Source organism: Aquarana catesbeiana, linkage group LG06, assembly GCF_042186555.1.
Source record: "Aquarana catesbeiana isolate 2022-GZ linkage group LG06, ASM4218655v1, whole genome shotgun sequence".
NCBI lineage: Eukaryota > Metazoa > Chordata > Amphibia > Anura > Ranidae > Aquarana > Aquarana catesbeiana.
In genome coordinates, this window is record NC_133329.1 from 263,992,400 (window position 1) to 264,010,942 (window position 18,543).

General features: G+C 42.8%; 1 protein-coding gene across 4 annotated transcripts in view; it reads right to left on the reverse strand.

Annotated features, from left to right (window-relative positions):
* KIAA2012 (KIAA2012 ortholog) overlaps nucleotides 1-18,543 on the reverse strand; it is a 313,387-nt gene that overhangs the window by 186,751 nt on the left and 108,093 nt on the right. For all 4 annotated transcript variants that reach the window (XM_073633290.1, XM_073633291.1, XM_073633292.1 and 1 more), the window contains exon 8: nucleotides 10,799-10,997. In XM_073633290.1, coding sequence (XP_073489391.1) covers nucleotides 10,799-10,997 — 199 coding nt within the window. The remainder of the gene's footprint in view (nucleotides 1-10,798; nucleotides 10,998-18,543) is intronic.

Here is an 18,543-nt window from a genome sequence, read left to right on the forward strand (position 1 = left end):
TATAGGATTGTGAACCAAGGATGGCTCGCCCCTGGATTCAGTAGTACTGCGAGAAACTACTGTGCAGCCTGCCAAATCTGTCTCCTGAATAACCCAGGACAGAGAGTAAAAACCCCACGAAAACACCAGGTCCGGGCCCAATACCCCTTCCAGAGACTGCAAATTGACTACATACAAATGCCCAAGAGCGGCCCCTTTGAGTTTGTCCTCGTGTGTATCGATTTATTTTCAGGTTGACCCGAAAGTTATCCAGTAAAATCAGCTACAGCTAAAGCCACAGCTAAGAAACTGATCACTGAGTTAATACCTAGGTTTGGTCTTCCTGAAACCATAGAATCAGATAGGGGAACACACTTTACAGGAGAAATCATGCAGAATGTGATGACCATGTTAGGGGTTCAACAAAGTTTTCACACCCCTTACCACCCACAGAGTTCAGGATCAGTGGAGAGAGTAAATGGGACAATAAAGTTAAAAATACAAAAGGCAATGCAAGGGTTAAACAAGCCATTGCCTGAATGTCTGCTTTTGGTTTTATTCTCTGTAAGGTACACTCCAACAGGAAAAACAGGATTGTCCCCATATGAGATACTTTTTGGTAATGCGCCTAGATTAGGTCTATACTTTCCACAGAGTATGCAATTGCAATGTGACAGTTTGACTGCATATGTAATACAATTACAACAACGTCTAACTAAGATCCACAAAAGTGGGTATTCTTCTCTTCCAGACCCTAATTCAATAGCAGGTACACATACTCTGCTACCAGGGGATTATGTATATGTAAAGAAACACACCAGAAAGACATTGGAGCCAGGGTTTGAAGGTCCTTATCAAGTGCTTCTGACCACAGCCACTTCAGTAAAGCTGGAAGGAAAACCTACCTGGATACACGCATCACACTGCAAGAAACAACCTGAGAAAACAACATGATGAAATATCTACTTACATATTTTCTGTTGAAAATTGTTGTTTTACAAATACATGCATGGACTCCTGGTATTAATGTAATTGAGGTAGAGGAAACAGCAAACTTTCAATGGGTTATAGATGATCCTAAAGTAGCAAATGAATCAGGATATGAGATAAATAAGGATTACACTGTGGGTAATTATACTGTTGAAGGACATAGGCGACCGTTTCATGTAGATGTAGGTATAGCATGGATACAGGCAGACCCCCTCTCAGAAGTAACTGTAACTTTCCAGTGGAACGATAATATGGGTTTCCCCTTTAACAATAGTAAGAACCATAGGTGTCATAAAATATCCCTTTCACAGACATGGAAACAAGCCCGGGAACGGGTAGTGGGACAAATGTACCAAATATTAACAGTCATGGCAGAAGGAGAAAATATATCAGAAGGGATGTTCAATCTGACAGATATTACCGTTAATCAATCAAGTACTTTCCTCTGTGCCTCTTGGTGGAGGGAAGAGAGAAATGTTGGGTGGTATTGGAATGCAGAGGCCTATGGATTTCACATACAAATGGAGGAAGAAGTAACGCCAATAATTGAATCTTCCATATTAACACCCGTACCAAACACTTGCATAAATGTATCAACATCACAACAGAAAACAAAAATAAAATTCAATATCACCTTTCCCCCAATACCGGAGTGTAGGTAAAGGCGAGAATGGTATGATACTCTATTGGGATTAACAGGTACAGGAATGGGAGTTTTTAAACTCGGTCGAGATAGAAGAAATGAACAACAGATGGAAGCATGCAGGGGGACACATAGCTGACAGTTTGACTATTACAAGCAAATGGTTACCCACCGCTTTTGAAACCCAACTGCAAGAAATACCCCTATTACACTTTTTGGGAGGGTTAATAAATCACACAATAGGAGCAGAGCTCCAGCTGTGGAATCAAAATCAACAGTTTGTAAATTTCACACAGTGCTCTTTTAACCTCTTATCCTATTATATACAAATAAATAGGGCCAGGACTGAACTACAGTTGGGAAATTATCATACCTGGATGAAATATTTTAAGGGTTTAACTGACGATGGTGTATGGTTCCAAGTAAAAGGGGAAAAGATAGAATGTGAGGAGAAATGGTGTGTAGGAAGGTTCGAAGCATATCGGGTAGCAGATGTAATGGAAATGTGTAAAATAGTGGTCATGCCATTAGTAATTAATGACGAGTTTTGGTATCCAGAAATATATGGGAAATATGTAGATAAAGGAAACAGAACCCATGATTTAACTCTATGTGAAGGAACTAATAAGGGAATGGTATGTGGCAGAAGTTCCCCAGTATATGAACCTTGCTTGTTAAAATACCAAACTAGCATATGCAAAATGCAAAGAACACCGATAAATGTGAACAATAGATTCCTAGAAATAGGACCCCAGCATATTTGTATCATTACTAATGACAACTGCACCATGTTAGCGTTAAATAGATCGGCGCCGTTTGCGGGATGTATAAAAAAGATTAAAATATTACAATGGGGTAACGACACCTATCTTTTTGAACCAGACGCCGATAAGGTATTCTCTTCAGTCTATGAGGTACATAATCTCACTGACACTACACCCTTTATAATTTCTTTAGACCCACTAAAACAGGTTTTGGAACAATCAGAGTTGTTAAGACAACACATAGAAACACTAGAACATACCCTACAGAATAACCTTGTATCCGCAATTATTGACAAAGGTAGACTAGTACATCTTTCCTCACAGATACAACAGGATACTGCACCACATTGGTGGGATATATTTAGTGGAATGTCCTCTACAGCAACCAATACCTTTCACTGGTTGTTAAGTCCAATGGTAATTATTATTCTAATATTAATATCACTTACAATCACGAATATATGTGTATACAGGAAAATAAATAGGAAAATTAGGAGAATAGACAGGGCATACCGATAAATGTGTATTGACATCACCCTACTCCTATAAAACTCCTCTTCTTGAATTTTAAGATGTTGGTAATACCTAGGGGGATGGGTTCTACCCCTCTGACAACTCGCGGTCAGGGAAAGGACTCTGGGGAAAAACTGACTAGAACTTATTCATGAGGACCCAGGGGGAAGGAGAGGATGATGTCAAAGGGGGAAATTGATAAGGTCAGGGATTTAATTTAGAGTTCTCACTTAATATGATGCCTACATGTAAATCTGTTTTGAATGTAACTTTTTGGCTGTTGAACTCAATTGAAGCTGCTTTTGTTTTCTTGTAACTGTATTGCCATGGTGTTGAAGCTTGTGTTCGTAGCCCAGGTGACTCTTGTTGTTGTTTACCCTTGCCCTTTGTGGGGGGGCTGTGCTGATGCTATTGTTTGTATAATTGCCTATAAAAGGCCTTTGAAAGAAGTAAAGAGCAGCAGCCCATTATGCTCAGAACTTTGATACAGACATACCTGACTCTGTGTCTTAATTCCTATATGAAGCAATAATTTGACACAGCAATATAAACTTAAGCAACTTGTTTAAAAGTTGAACCTAACACCCCAGACAGGCTTCTGGGCCCACCCACATGCCGCAGCGACGTGGGCCTCTGGAACGGAGGACCACGAGGTGGTACTCTTAACGCATACCTGTCGTCCAGGAGGGCCAGCAGGTGGCTAAAAACGAACCCCTTAACATGGCGTCTGTCCCATGAATACCCTCTCCCAGAATGCAACTCGGAGGACCACCTCCACGAGTTGTCTCCGGGACAGAGGAGCACTCATACGCTTCAACATGTTGCTTTTCCAACACCAGCCGATGGTGACAACGACACCGACCGTCACAGTGTGGAACTACATGCAAGTAACCCACAAGATTAACCTATCAGCGGTAGATTAAAAAATCTACCAGTGCTACATACTCCCCCCACTACAATAGACGTTGTCCTCGACGTCTGTCACAAAAATAATAACTCCCAAGCCTGAGAGCAGGTATTTGAGCTTAAAACTTGGATTTAGGCAAAGAAGAAGGAAAGACAGTAGAAAGACATTATAAGATTAACATTTGTAAAACAATATGTTCACATTCGCAAACAAAACCATCCTATGACTGTACATAACCCCACTATCTATCTAGCTGAAAATCCTAACAGCTTGATAGCAGATCAAATGGTTCCTGAAAAGGAAAACATATTAAACACACATGCAACCTATACAGTTTCAGGAGCAAAGTCCCATTTGAAAAAAATGAAACTCTCTTCCCATTATCTACATCAGAATAATCTTTAGGAGTCCATCCCTATATATACATTTTTTTTCTTAAATGAAAGAAATCCGGCTAGCAAAAAGAAGTCCTTGGATTTGAAACACTGAGATGAGTATTCAGATCTTGACCATGAAGATCTCTATATACTGACACTAACTAACTATCCCAAAGTTCTTTTGTCCATAATTACCAATAAAACCGGGGATCTGGCAATGTCAGTGTTTTTCCCAGTTTATCCACTGTAGTGATGAAGTATACAATGTCATCTTTTCCGGGTCTGCAAATGACCACTTTGTCAGCATGAATGTGCCGACCATAGTTCCAGTGCATAAAACATCCACTGAAGAGTTCATCCATAGCAACAGAACATCCAGTTTTTCGGAAAGGCTTAGGCACAGACAAATAGTCCCAAACAGCTTCACTGTACCAAAGCTCCCGGTTAGCTTCAATCACTTGCATTATGTCCTGAGGGACATAAGGGAACTCCAAACCATATTCCGTAGCTCCACGCTTATTCAACATTCTCTGCAAACGTGCAAGTTTGGGTAAGGATCTATTTTTTCCCATTACAGGAGGCACACATGAATCCAATGACTTGCTCACCATAGACCCAGCCGGTATCCGAAGTGAACTAGCAACTTTTGACAATGTCTCATTTACAGTGCTGTGTGGCTCCACACAAGGTGATATCTTCCCAGAACTCAGGGCTGTCCATTCAGGGAAGGTCATAGCAGAGGCGACATCCTCGCCTTGGGCCCATAACAGTTCTTGTGACATAGTCTCAAATAGGTCATCATCACCGGAGAGATCCGACATGGATTCTATCTTCGAATCTCCCAGCTCTTCTGCTGGCAGATATTTATTTACAGTCCAAGATACATTCCCCATTAATTGCTCACCCGTTCCTGTCGTGGACTTTGTTGGATCCGGTTTGGGTAGTCTCTGGGGTAGGCCTCGGCCACGGCCAAGGGAAGCCTTCACATATCCCACCTTCCTTTGGGCAGGTACAACAGGGATTGGCGTAGTAGATGCAGAAATCAAAGCAATGTCCGCTGATGAATCGGTAACAGCAGTGTGTCTCTCCGGAACATTCTCGGCAACAACAGGCAAAGTCACAGCCTGCCATTCTCTTTCAGCAGGAGTAGCAGCTTCTACTGTGGCGACACCTGTAGCCCAGTCCATACGATAAGCATGGGGCGACATGGTAGGTTGCTCCACCACAAACAAATATTCTCCACATTGCGGGCAGCGACCAAATGGACGGAGATGTACGGCCAGTCCTTCACATTTGTGGCAAATCATGCCCAGCCCTTCGATATCTCCGATGGTATAGAGAACAAACCTCCCCTGCGGCTTCAGACGAATACCGGTATCTGTAAGCAGGGTTCCGGCCAGCACAGTACTTGACACGGTGCTCGCAGGGAACATTCTTGGTCCCATAATTGGCTGCATCGCTGGAAAAGACATGGCCACACTCTGATCTTCTCAGTACGATCACAAGGCCTCTCTTCTTCTCTGGCGCCAAACACATACACCCGTCCCACGCGGTATCAAGTAGGGTAGGCTCCTCCCACTTGTTCTTCTGATCACATAGCTCCCGGGCTTTTACTAGTGCCCGCTGCCTACGCACTCAGAAATAAACAACTTTTAACCTCTTCTTTTCCTGAGAAAATGACAAAGTCCAGCTCTCACCGTAAACTCCCGGTGAAACACTTCTCCGGGTTGCAAGAACTGATGGCTAACAAATCCCGGATGACGCCCCCACATGTAGCATTAACTCTCGGTGGAGCTGCTGGTTTAAAGCGGGCTGTTTCCTTCACTCTTGATGCCTCTGTTTCACTGGCACTGGGTCTAGGGTCCCGTTGAGTTTACCTCTGGATGATGTACACACTAACGCTTGAGTAGATATTTCAATGCTTTAATGAACAAATAATAAAGGAAGTAGCAGGAAAGAGGCAGAAGGAAAGTTGCAGGGAAGCTCAAATACCTTTCCTTAGTATTCTTTAGAACATTCTCTGGAATTGAACACTTGCGGTTGAATGGTTGAATGCGCTCCCCCTTGTGGGACTCAATCTTTGCCCGCCTGGATAGGCCTCTCTCACTTGCCTAGCAGCCAGTACGCAGCACGAACAAAAGTCTCTGCCACAGACTTGTTTGGAATAAAACCCATACGATCCTCTGCCACAGGATGTATCGGTTTGCAATGAATGTCAGACACAGTACTTGAACCTTTAAGCCAACCCGGCAGTACTATGCAGTAAGATTACTTCAGGATAGTCCTCCAACCGAGTCACCAGGCCCCTCTCCAGACCAGCACTCTGCATGATCCTTCCATGACGGGTCCTCTCCTGGGATCTCCTCGGATGTCCAGCTTCTTCTCTCAGGATAGACAGCTCAGGACCGTTCCTCTGCTGCTGTGGTAGGCCCCAGACAGGCTTCTGGGCCCACCCACATGCCGCAGCGACGTGGGCCTCAGGAACGGAGGACCACGAGGTGGTACTCTTAACGCATACCTGTCGGCTAGGAGGGCCAGCAGGTGGCTAAAAACTAACCCCTAAACATGGCGTCTGTCCCATAAATACCCTCTCCCAGAATGCAACTCGGAGGACCACCTCCACCGAGTTGTCTCCAGGACAGAGGAGCACTCATACGCTTCAACACGTTGCTTTTCCAACACCAGCCGATGGTGACAACGACACCCACCGTCACAGTGTGGAACTGCATGCAACTCAGCCAAGCTGGAACAGAGGCAAATCTAACTTCCTCTAACAAGTAACCCAAAAAATTAACCTATCAGCGGTAGATTAAAAAATCTACCAGCGCTACATATATATATATAAAAAAAAAGTTTAAAACAAGTAAATATGATATACTTGGCTAGCAGCATAAGGATTAAAAATAGTCAATGTTGACTGAGAGAGTAAGGTTCTGCTTTAAATGTCCACAGTCTAAACAAGTATAAAGCACACTTGCAATTATCTTTTTTTTTTAAGATCAGCATATAATAAACAGCATAAAAATATGCTTACTGGCACAGGTTAGGATGGGCCAATATCCAACATTGTAGCTTGTAAGTCAAAATATGCCTTGTTTAGTCAGAACCCTTTTTATGAAGTTAACAAAGAAAAAAAAGCTTTACAAATGCCCTTTCAGAATCAATATTAGTAAAAATGATAAATGAAGTGGGTATAGGACATTCCAAGTAGATAAAAGGAAAATGCCATCCAAATGGATAGTTAATAGATACTAGATCTGAAGAAGACTGATTGAATTGAAGAGGATGTAAATGAAATACAGGAGATAACAATTGACAGAGATCAATGGACACATGGGTCAGTGTAGGGGCAGTAGTGGCAGGAAGTGGTTTGAGTAGGTGGAAAGGAATAGGGTCAAAAGATTAGGTGATGGAGAAGAGGAAAGAAACCAAGTAGCTCTTTCCTGTAAAAAAGGGAGAAATCAGCATGGGCTGCATTGGGATTAGAACTGGAGGTTTAAGGGATTTTGAAATGGAGAAAATCATAAGTAAATATTATGTTAAATTAAATATTGCTGAGAAGTGCTTACCATCAACAAATCCATATATCCTTAGATTTAGGAAGGATGTGTGGGGTATAGGGGAGGGGGAGGGGAGAGAGGCGCCAGGCGACCAATAGTGTAAAACAGTTTATTAAGTAAATATAAAACACAGTAACAGGTTCAACCCACAGGGTAATAATGAGAGGCTGTCTGTGCCCAGGTGGGCTGTGTGAAGGATCCTGCACGAGCTAGCGAGGATCCTTCATACAGCCCACCTGGGCACAGACAGCCTCTTATTATTACCCTGTGAGTTGAACCTGTTACTGTGCTTTATATTTACTTTAGAACTATTGGTCATCTGGCGCCTCTCTCCCCTCCCCCTCTTCTGTTTCAATGTGGGTTCCCTGACCCCAGAGTAGACTGCCTGTTTCCAATGAATACTACAGACTTTTCTCATTGATTTTTTTGTCTCTCATTCCCATCCAGATGGAGTATATAAGAGACACTGTTTCATATAGTTTGCTAAAAAACACTTGAAGGACTCAAAGATGGTTAGAAATAAGATTCTCTGGTCTGATGAGATCAAGATAGAACTTTTTGGCCTTAATTCTAAGCGATATGTGTGGAGAAAACCAGGCACTGCTCATCACCTGTCCAATACAGTCGCAACAGTGAAGCATGGTGGTAGCAGCATCATGCTGTGGGGGTGTTTTTCAGCTGCAGGGACAGGATGACTGGTTGCAATAGAGAGAAAGATGAATGCGGCCAAGTACAGGGATATCCTGGATGAAAACCTTCTCCAGAGTGCTCAGGACCTCAGACTGGGCCGAAGGTTTATTTTCCAACAAGACAATGACCCTAAGCACACAGCTAAAATAATGAAGGAGTGGCTTCACAACAACTCCGTGACTGTTCTTGAATGGCCCAGCCAGAGTCCTGACTTAAACCCAATTGAGCATCTCTGGAGAGAGCTAAAAATGGCTGTCCACCAACGTTTACCATCCAACCTGACAGAACTGGAGAGGATCTGCAAGTAGGAATGGCAGAGGATCCCCAAATCCACGTGTGAAAAACTTGTTGCATCTTTCCCAAAAGGACTCATGGCTGTATTAGATCAAAAGGGTGCTTCTACTAAATACTGAGCAAAGGGTCTGAATACTTAGGACCATGTGATATTTCAGTTTCTCTTTTTTAATAAATTTGCAAAAATGTCAACAATTCTGACCAGGGACTCTGCCATAAAGCCCTGACTGGTGGAGGGCTGCGGTGATGGTTGACTTTCTACAACTTTCTCCCATCTCCTGACTGCATCTCTGGAGCTCAGCCACAGTGATCTTTGGATCCTTCTTTACCTCTCTCACCAAGGCTCTTCTCCCCCGATAGCTCAGTTTGGTCGGATGCCCAGCTCTAGGAAGGGTTCTGGTTGTCCCAAGCGTCTTCCATTTAAGGATTATGGAGGCTACTGTGCTCTTAGGAACCTTGAGTGCAGCAGAAATTTTTTTGTAACCTTGGCCAGATCTGTGCCTTGCCACAATTCTGTCTCTGAGCTCTTCAGGCAGTTCCTTTGACCTCATAATTCTCATTTGCTCTGACATGCACTGTGAGCTGTAAGCTCTTATATATACAGGTGTGTGGCTTTCCTAATCAAGTCCAATCAGTATAATCAAACACAGCTGACTCAAATGAAGGTGTAGAACCATCTCAAGGATGATCAGAAGAAATGGACAGCACCTGAGTTAAATATATGAGTGTCACAGCAAAGGGTCTGAATACTTAGGACCATGTGATATTTCAGTTTTTCTTTTTTAATAAATCTGCAAAAATGTCAACAATTCTGTGTTTTTCTGTCAATATGGGGGGCTGTGTGTACATTAATGAGGAAAAAAATGAACTTAAATGATTTTAGCAAATGGCTGCAATATAACAAAGAGTGAAAATTTTAAGGGGGTCTGAATACTTTCTGTCCCCACTGTATATTTCTCAATGACAAATGTCTCATAGATCTGAAAAAACCCACAAAATTCTACAGAAAATCTCAGATTTGGTCAAAAATTTTAAAAAGATCTGGAATCTTTGGATCTCTCATTATTTCTCAGAAAGGTAAATTACTCTTTATGGGCAATTTAACCCCTGTTGGTACTATGGGGTGATGCATTAGCTCGTGCAGAAACATCCGAGATGGTCCAACTTCAACTTCCTTTCCTGATTGCTATCCTTCCCTACCTCCCCTCCTCCATAATTCCTGTAGTTTGCTTTCTGTACATCCTTTTTCCTCAGCTCTTTTCTTTTAACTGTTTTTTCCCTGTCTGTGTGAGATACTTATTTGCCTAGAGGCAAGACTGTGGGGTGATCCCCTAACAAGAGCTTCCCAATGTAGATTGTACTATGAGGTTTCCCCTTCTAATAGATACTTCCTTCACCTATGCTGTGATAGGAGAATTCACACTCACACCTCACTTAGCACCTTGACACTTGCATTTGGATTTTAATTATGTATCCTATGCTAAGATGTGTACTCCTTTATGTAAGAAGTTCATCTATGTTTCTGTGCATTGTTTTTTTAATTATGTAAATAAAAATGTATTGAAACAGACAATACTGGGTTTTGGAAAAATTACTAAGAAATGTGATAAGTAGCAGCTAAGGAATATTAGAAGATAATTATTAACCCAATTGCCTATATGGTCATTTAATTGCCCACTACTATATATTTACTTTTTATGCCACTTTTAATTTATGATGTTGTGTTATAGAATTGCACAACTATGGTTACTAAGATTGGCTGAGGGCTTCTGATGACCAGAGTAGACATTATGAGAGGAACCCAATTTGACTAGGTTTATAATTTGTTGGAATAAAGCGTGCTCATGGTCGAAACATAATTAATGGCATCTTTTTCAGTAGTAATGGATTTTTATACATTTGCTGATGCAGACTGAATTAGTCACATAATATGAACAATTAAATGGTGACATTAAATATTAGAACTTTTAAAATTTTAGCTTCACGCAGCTAGTCATAAACAAATAGATAATAACCTATAATAAGATCTATGGCCATTTTTACAAATACACATAGTAAACTTCCTCTTAAATGCACTGTACCTTCATCATTGTTCACAGGTACAGCTTTTGCGTTCCCATCTGTGTTTGTCTTTTCGCCTTGGGGTACTTTCTGATTCTCAAAGCGAACAAGCAGTGGTATGACCAAAAGTTCCTTTGGTGGATCTGCAGCTTTGCGCCTCCTCTTTCTTTGTAGAAATCTGGAGGACTCTTCCTTAATTGAGGGTAGCTTTAAGGGTTCCTGTATGTAAAGAAATACATCAGCAACAATGGTCCATAACTTTGCACCTAAATGGTATTACTCAGCAAACACAAACATTTAATGTTATTTTTGTTATAGAACAGTGATGGCGAACCTTGGCACCCCAGATGTTTTGGAACTACATTTCCCATGATGCTCAACTACACTGCAGAATGCATGAGAATCATGGGAAATGTAGTTCCAAAACATCTGGGGTGCCAAGGTTCGCCATCACTGTTATAGAAGGATGGCCCTCCAATTTTAAATCTACCATAGCCTAAGGGATATCTGGTGGGCCTAACTACAACCTTCCTAGTACAATTTGTTTGCTGTAGGCATTTGGTGTCTGCTGAGATGGGCCAAGCCAGTAGAGCAATGTAAGTAGGGCAGTTAGTTGATGCCTATTGCAATCCTTATCAATATCAATTAAAGGGATGGGTGGGCTTCTACACTGAGACATGAGGCTAAAATTATGATTAATGGTTTGCCAACACAATTAGGGATGAGCCAAACACCCCCCCCCCCCAGGTTTGGTTTACACCAGAACGTGCGAACAGACAAGAAATGTGTGCAAACACATGAACACCGTTAAAGTCTATGGGACACAAACTTGAAAAATCAAAAGTGTTCATTTTGAAGGGCTTATATGCAAGTTATTGCCATAAAAAGTGTTTGGGGACCCGGGTACTGCCCCAGGGGACATGTAACAATGCCTGTAAAGTAGCACATCTTTCCCATGTTTATAACAGTACCGCAGAAAAATGACATTTCTAAAGAAAAAATGTTATATAAAATTGCTCGAGGCTGTAATGTATTGCCGGATCCCAGCAATATACATAAAAAATCATTGAAAAAACCAGCATGGGTTTCCCCCTACCCAGTCCATACCAGGCATCGGGTCTGGTATGGATATTAAGGGGAACTCCATGTAAAAATTAAAAAAAAATAGTGTGAGGGTCCCCGCCAAAATCCATACCAGGCCCTTATCCGAGCATGCAACCTGGCAGCACCCCCACCTGAACCGTACCAGGCCAAATGCCCTCAACATGGGGAGGGTGCACCTTATCCCCATGTTGATGGGGACAAGGGCCTCATCCCCACAACCTTGCCCGGTGGTTGTTGGGGTCTGCAGGCGGGGGGCTTATCGAATCTGGAAGCCCCCTTTAACAAGGGGGCCCCTAGATCTCGGCTCCCCCCTATGTGAATGGGTATCGGGTACATTGTACCCCTACTCATTCACCAAAAAACGTGTAAAAAAAAAAAAAAGTAAAAACGACAGGAGACAGTTTTTGACAATTCCTTTATTTAAAAAAAAAAAAGTGTCCCTCGATGTCCATCCATCTTCAATCATGGCGCAGATGAACCCGAAAAATAGAAAAAATTTAAACGAAAATACTCTGCCTCCACGGACCCCAAAACACCCTCCCCATGTTGAGGGCATATGGCCTGGTACAGTTCAGGGGGTGCGCTCTCTCGTCCTCCCCCTTTTCCTGCGGCCTGCCAGATTGCATGCTCGGATAAGGGTCTGGTATGGATTTTGGGGGGACCCCAAGCCAATATGTTTTTAAATCTTGATGTGGAGTTCCTCTTAAAATCTATGCCAGACTCAAAGGGCCTGGTATGGATTTTGGGGGGGACCCAACGCTGTTTTTTTAAAAAACATTGGCATGGAGTTCCCCTTAAAATCTATACCAGACCCAAAGGGCCTGGTATTGACCGGGGGGTGGGGGGTACCCCATGCCGTTTTTTTTTCTTAATTCTGTCATAGGGTTCCCCTTAATCAGTTCAATACACTATATTATATATTGTACACTGCACTATATACCCTTCACTGTATTATATATACTATTGTACACTGACTGCATTATATTCTCTGAACTGCAGTATATACTATTCGGACTGCACTATATACTCAGTATCTCACAACAGTGAGTACACCCCTCACATTTTTGTAAAAATGTTATTATATATTTTATAATATATTTTCATGTAACAACACTGAGGAAATTACATTTTGCTACAATGTATAACAGTGTTAATTTGCTGTCCCCTCAAAATAACTCAACACGCAGCCATTAATGTCTAAACCACTGGCAACAAAAGTGAGTACACCGCTAAGTAAAAATGTCTGAACTGGGCCCAATTAGCCATTTTCCCTCGCTGGTGTCATGTGACTTGTTAGTATTACAAGCTTTTAGGTGTTAATGTGGAGCAGGTGTGTTAAATTTGGTGTTATCGCTCTCACTCGCTCATACTGATCACTGGAAGTTCAACATGGCACCTCATGGCAAAAAACTCTCTGAGGATCTGAAAAGAAGAATTGTTACTCTACAAAATGATGGCCTAGGCTATAAGAAGATTGCCAAGACCCTGAAACTGAGCTGCAGCACGGTGGCCAAGACCACACAGCGGCTTAACAGGACAGGTTCCATTCAGAACAGGTCTCGCCATGTTTGACCAAAGAAGTTGAGTGCACATGCTCAGAGTCATATTCAGAGGTTGTCTTTGGGAAATAGATGTATGAGTGCTGCCAGCATTGCTGCAGAGGTTGAAGGGGTGGGGGGTCAGCTTTTTAGTGCTCAGACCACACGCCGCACACTACATCAAATTGGTCTGCATGGCTATCGTCCCAGAAGGAAACCTCTTCTAAAGATGATGCACAAGAAAGCCCGCAAACAGTTTGCTGAAGACAAGCACACTAAGGACATGGATTACTGGAACCATGTCCTGTGGTCTGATGAGAACAAGATAAACTGTTTTGGTTCAGATCGTGTAATGCGTGTGTGGCAGCAACCAGGTGAAGAGTACAAAGACAAGTGTGTCTTGCCTACAGTCAAGCATGGTTAAGAAAAGAAAAAAAAACCCTTCAATGGGACTTTCAAGGCAACAAACACTGATATAATGTGAAAAATAGTTTATTGGATATACATAAAAGTCTACGATTAAGTGGAGTGATCGTTATTAAATATGACAAAATATGACAAAGAGATTATGATACCTTCCGGTATATAGTAATCCCCGGTACCCCGGGTACCGGGGATTACTATATACCAGAGAGTATCATAATCTCTTTGTCATATTTTTCATGTAAATTGTGTTTTGTTTTTGTTGTTTTTGTTCACACGTATGTATACTTTGTACAAATTTTGGTATTTTTTAATATCGATCACTCCACTTGATCGTAGACATTTATGTATATCCAATAAACTATTTTTCACATTATATCAGTGTTTCTTGCCTTGAAAGTCCCATTGAAGGGGGATTTTTTCTTTTCTTAATCATATCTTAGGGATGTGGCAACTACACTGTTTCAACTTGATATGGTGAAATCCTCCTCTTTGCTACAGTCAAGCATGGTGGTGGGACTGTCATGGTCTAGGGCTGCACTGGGGAGCTACAGTTCATTGAGGGAATCATGAATGCCAACATGTGCTATGACATGCTGAAGCAGAGCATGATCCCCTCCCTTCTACTGCCTGGGCCGCAGGCAGTATTCCAACATGATAATGACCCCAAACACACCTCCAAGATGACCACTGCCTTGTTAAAAAAGGGTAAAGGTGATGGACTGGCCAAGCATGTCTTCAGAACTAAACCCTATTGAGCATCTGGGGGGCATCCTCAAACGGAAGGCGGAGGAGCGCAAGGTCTCTAACATCCACCAGCTCCGTTATGTCGTCATGGAGAAGTGGAAGAGGACTCCAGTGGCAACCTGTGAAACTGCTGAACTCCATGCCTAAGAGGGTTAAGGCAGTGCAGGAAAATAATGGTGGCCACACAAAATTTTGACAATGTTGGCCCAATTTGGACATTTTCACTTAGGGGTGTACTCACGTTTGTTGACAGAGGTTTCAACATTATAGGCTGTGTGTTGAGTTATTTTGAGGGGACAGCAAATTTACACTGTTATACAAGCCGTACACTCACTACTTTACATTGTGGCAAAGTGTAATTTCTTCAGTGTTATCACATGAAAAGATCTAATAAAATATTTACAAAAATGTGAGGGGTGTACTCACTTTTGTGAGATACTGTATATACTATACGGACTTCACTATATACTCTGCAGAAAAATTAGGCCTTGGGTGTTGGTGGTGCCAAAACAATGTAACCCCTCACAGTTATTCTTGTTGGGCACAGGAATGGGCCCTGCTGTTAAATATTTTTTCAAAAATTGTAATTACATGCCCCTGTTAAACAGGGGCAGAAAAATTAGGCCTTGGGTGTTGGTGGTGCCACAACACTGTAACTCCTCACAGTTACTCTTGTTTGGCGCAGGAATGGGCCCTGCTGTTAAATATTATTTCAAAAATTTCTAATTACATGCCCCTGTTAAACAGGGGCAGAAAAATTGGGCCTTGGGTGTTGGTGGTGCCACAACACTGTAACCCCTCACAATTACTCTTGTTGGGCATAGGAATGGGCCCTGCTGTTAAATATTATTTCAAAATTGTAATTACATGGCCCTGTTAAACGGGGCAGAAAAATTGGGCCTTGGGTGTTGGTGGTGCCTTAAACCAAAAATATTGTTGGAAGCTAGCATCATCAAGATTCAGGAGGAATAGGAAAGGCAGCATAGGCTGTCTTCAATTGAGCCCAGATCCATAGCAAATTGAATCAGTTAGATCAGCATCTGGTGCTTGATAGCTGCTGATCCAGGACTGATTCATTTTTATAAACGTGAGCGTATCAATGGAGTCTGTGGACAGGCGCACTCTTTGATCCGTTACAAACCCTTCAGCAGCACTGAATGTGTGTTCAGAAATCACGCTGGATGCAGGACAGGCCAGTAGCTTGATTGCATATTGAGCAAGTTCTGGGGAGTGGTCCATCCTCAAGACCCAGTAACCCAGTGGATGCTCTGTTGCAAAGGTCTCCAAGTCTGCTCTTGCCCCTAGATATTCTTGCACCATATAATTCAGACGCTGGCCATTGGTTGCTTGAACCTATCAGACCTTGGTGCTGAGGACTGAAAAATTGTTTAAAGGCATCAGTCAGTCGGCCACCTTCTCCACCGCTCTTACTCTGACCGAACGAAGCCTCAGAAACACATTGTCCAGCACCAGGAAATGGTAACCTCCCAGGATCTAGAAAGGCATTACACAAACTTTTATTCAAGGCCTCCTGTAGATGTTTCATCCTCTGCTCCCTCTGCGAAGGCAGGATGACTTCTGCAACTTTACCCTTGTAACGTGGATCAAGAAGGGTTGCCAGCCAGTAATGTTCCCTCTACTTGATACCACAGATCCTAGGGTCCTTTCACAGCTTTGCAGAATCAGGGAGGCTATGCAGCGTAAGTTTTCTGAGACATTCGATTCTGAGTCCTCTGGGTCACAAAGGATCACATTATCCGTAACTACCTCCTCCCAGCCACGTACCACTCCTTGGGTTTCTGGGGACTGAAAACCATCCCTTGAAGACTGCTGCGTGTTATCCTCTACATCCATGCTGACACAATCCTCCTCTTCTTCCTGTGTGTTTGGCGGCCCCCGCAGGAATGCTATCTGTAAAAAGGGGGCCTTGAGAGGAAAGGAAGTCCTCCTCTTCCTCCTGCTGTTCTGCCTCAAGTGCCCTGTCCATGATTCCATGAAGCGTGTGCTCCAGCAGGAAGACTAGAGGGACAGTGTAACTGATGCATGCATTGTCGCTGCTCACTATCCTTGTGAGCTCCTCAAATGATGACAGGACAGTGCATGCATCCTTTATCAGTGGCCACTGGCGTGGCGAAAAGAAGCCAACCTCCCCTGACCCTGTCCTGGTGCTATACTCGCACAGGTACTCATTGATGGCTCTCTGCTGTGTTTGCAGCCGCTGCAGCAAAGTCAACGTTGAGCTCCACCTGGTGGGCATGTCACAAATGAGGCAGTTGGTGGGCAGGTTGCATTCCCTTTGAATTTCAGCCAGCTGAGCCCTGGCATTGTATGACCGGCGGAAATGACCACAGACTTTTCTGGCCTGTCTCAGGAGATCTTGTAAGCCTGGGTACCTGGTCAAGAAATGCTGCACCACCAAATTCAGGACGTATGCCAAACATGGAACATGTGTCCCTGTTGGAGGGCGGAGAGATGGTTGGTGCCATTGTCGCATACAACCATTCCTGGCTGAAGCTGGTGTGGCATCAACCACCTCTGAGCCTGCCCCTGCAGAGCTGACAGAATCGTTTCCCCAGTGTGGCTCCTGTCCCCTAGGCAGACCAACTCAAGCACTGCATGGCATCTTTTAGCCTGACTGCTTGTGTAGTCCCTTGAACGCTTACGGAGCACTGCTGGTTCAGAGGACATTTCTGCAGAAGAGGCCATAGAGGAAGAAGAAGAGGAGGGGTGGAGCAGAGAGCTGTGGCAGAATCACCACTATCTTTTTGGAGGCGTGGTGGCGGAACAAGCTCCAACAACACTGAACCCTGTCCTGCATCCTTCCCAGCTGCCAGCAGAGTTACCCAGTGTGCCGTGAAGGAAAGGTAATGTCCCTGCCCATGCCTGCTGGACCATGAGGCCAAAACATTGCCTTCCCCATGACAGTAGAGAGCCTTACATGAAAAGTAATGGCGTTTTGGAACCTGCCACTGTGGTACAGCACATTCTACATGGCAGGTCGTCATATGTCTGGTCAAGCATGTGGTGCCCAAGCAGCAGCTGTTCTGGCCACGCTTGATCCGCTTCAGACATAGGTTGCAAACAGCAATGGTGGAACTTGTACAGTAAAGGCTTCTTCTGGCAACTTGACCATGCAGCTCTTTTTAGTTCAAGTGCTATTGTGTTGTGTTCCTTAAAAACAACCACACCATCTTTTTCCGAGAGCAGCCTGTATTTCTCCTGAGGTTACCTGTGTGTTTATCTTTGTATCCCGAACAGTTCCTGTAGCAGTCGTGGCTGAAATCTTTCTTGATCTACCTGACTTTGACTTTGTATCAAGAGATACCCACATTTTCCACTTATTAAGTGATTGAACAGTACTGACTGACATATTCAAGGCTTTTGGATATCGTTTTGTATCCTTTTCCATCTTTGTAAAGTTTCATTACCTTGTTATGCAGCTCTTTTGACTGTTCTTTTCTACCTCCTCATGGCTCAGTGTCTAGCCTGCTTAGTGCATTCATGTGAGAGCTAACAAACTCATTGACTATTTATACACAGACAAGAATTGTGATTTAAAAAGCCACAAATGTGGGAAATTAACCTTTAATTGCCATTTTAACCTGTGTGTGCCACCATCTTTGTCTGTACCAAGGCCAAACATTCCAGGGTATGTAAACTTTTTATTAGGGCCATTTGGGTGATTTCTGTTATCAATATGATTTAAAAAGGATCCAAAAAAACGTGTGATAATAAATGGCTTCATGTGATTGCTATCCTTAGGTAAAAGACAGTTTTTGGCATGATCAGTCATATTTTCAATATTAATGCCAAATTTTCACAATTTCTGCCAGGGTATGCAAACTTTTAAGCAGGACTGTATATATACTAGACTGTATATATATATATATATATATATATATATATATATATATATACATATATATATACACAGTTATATATATATTGATACA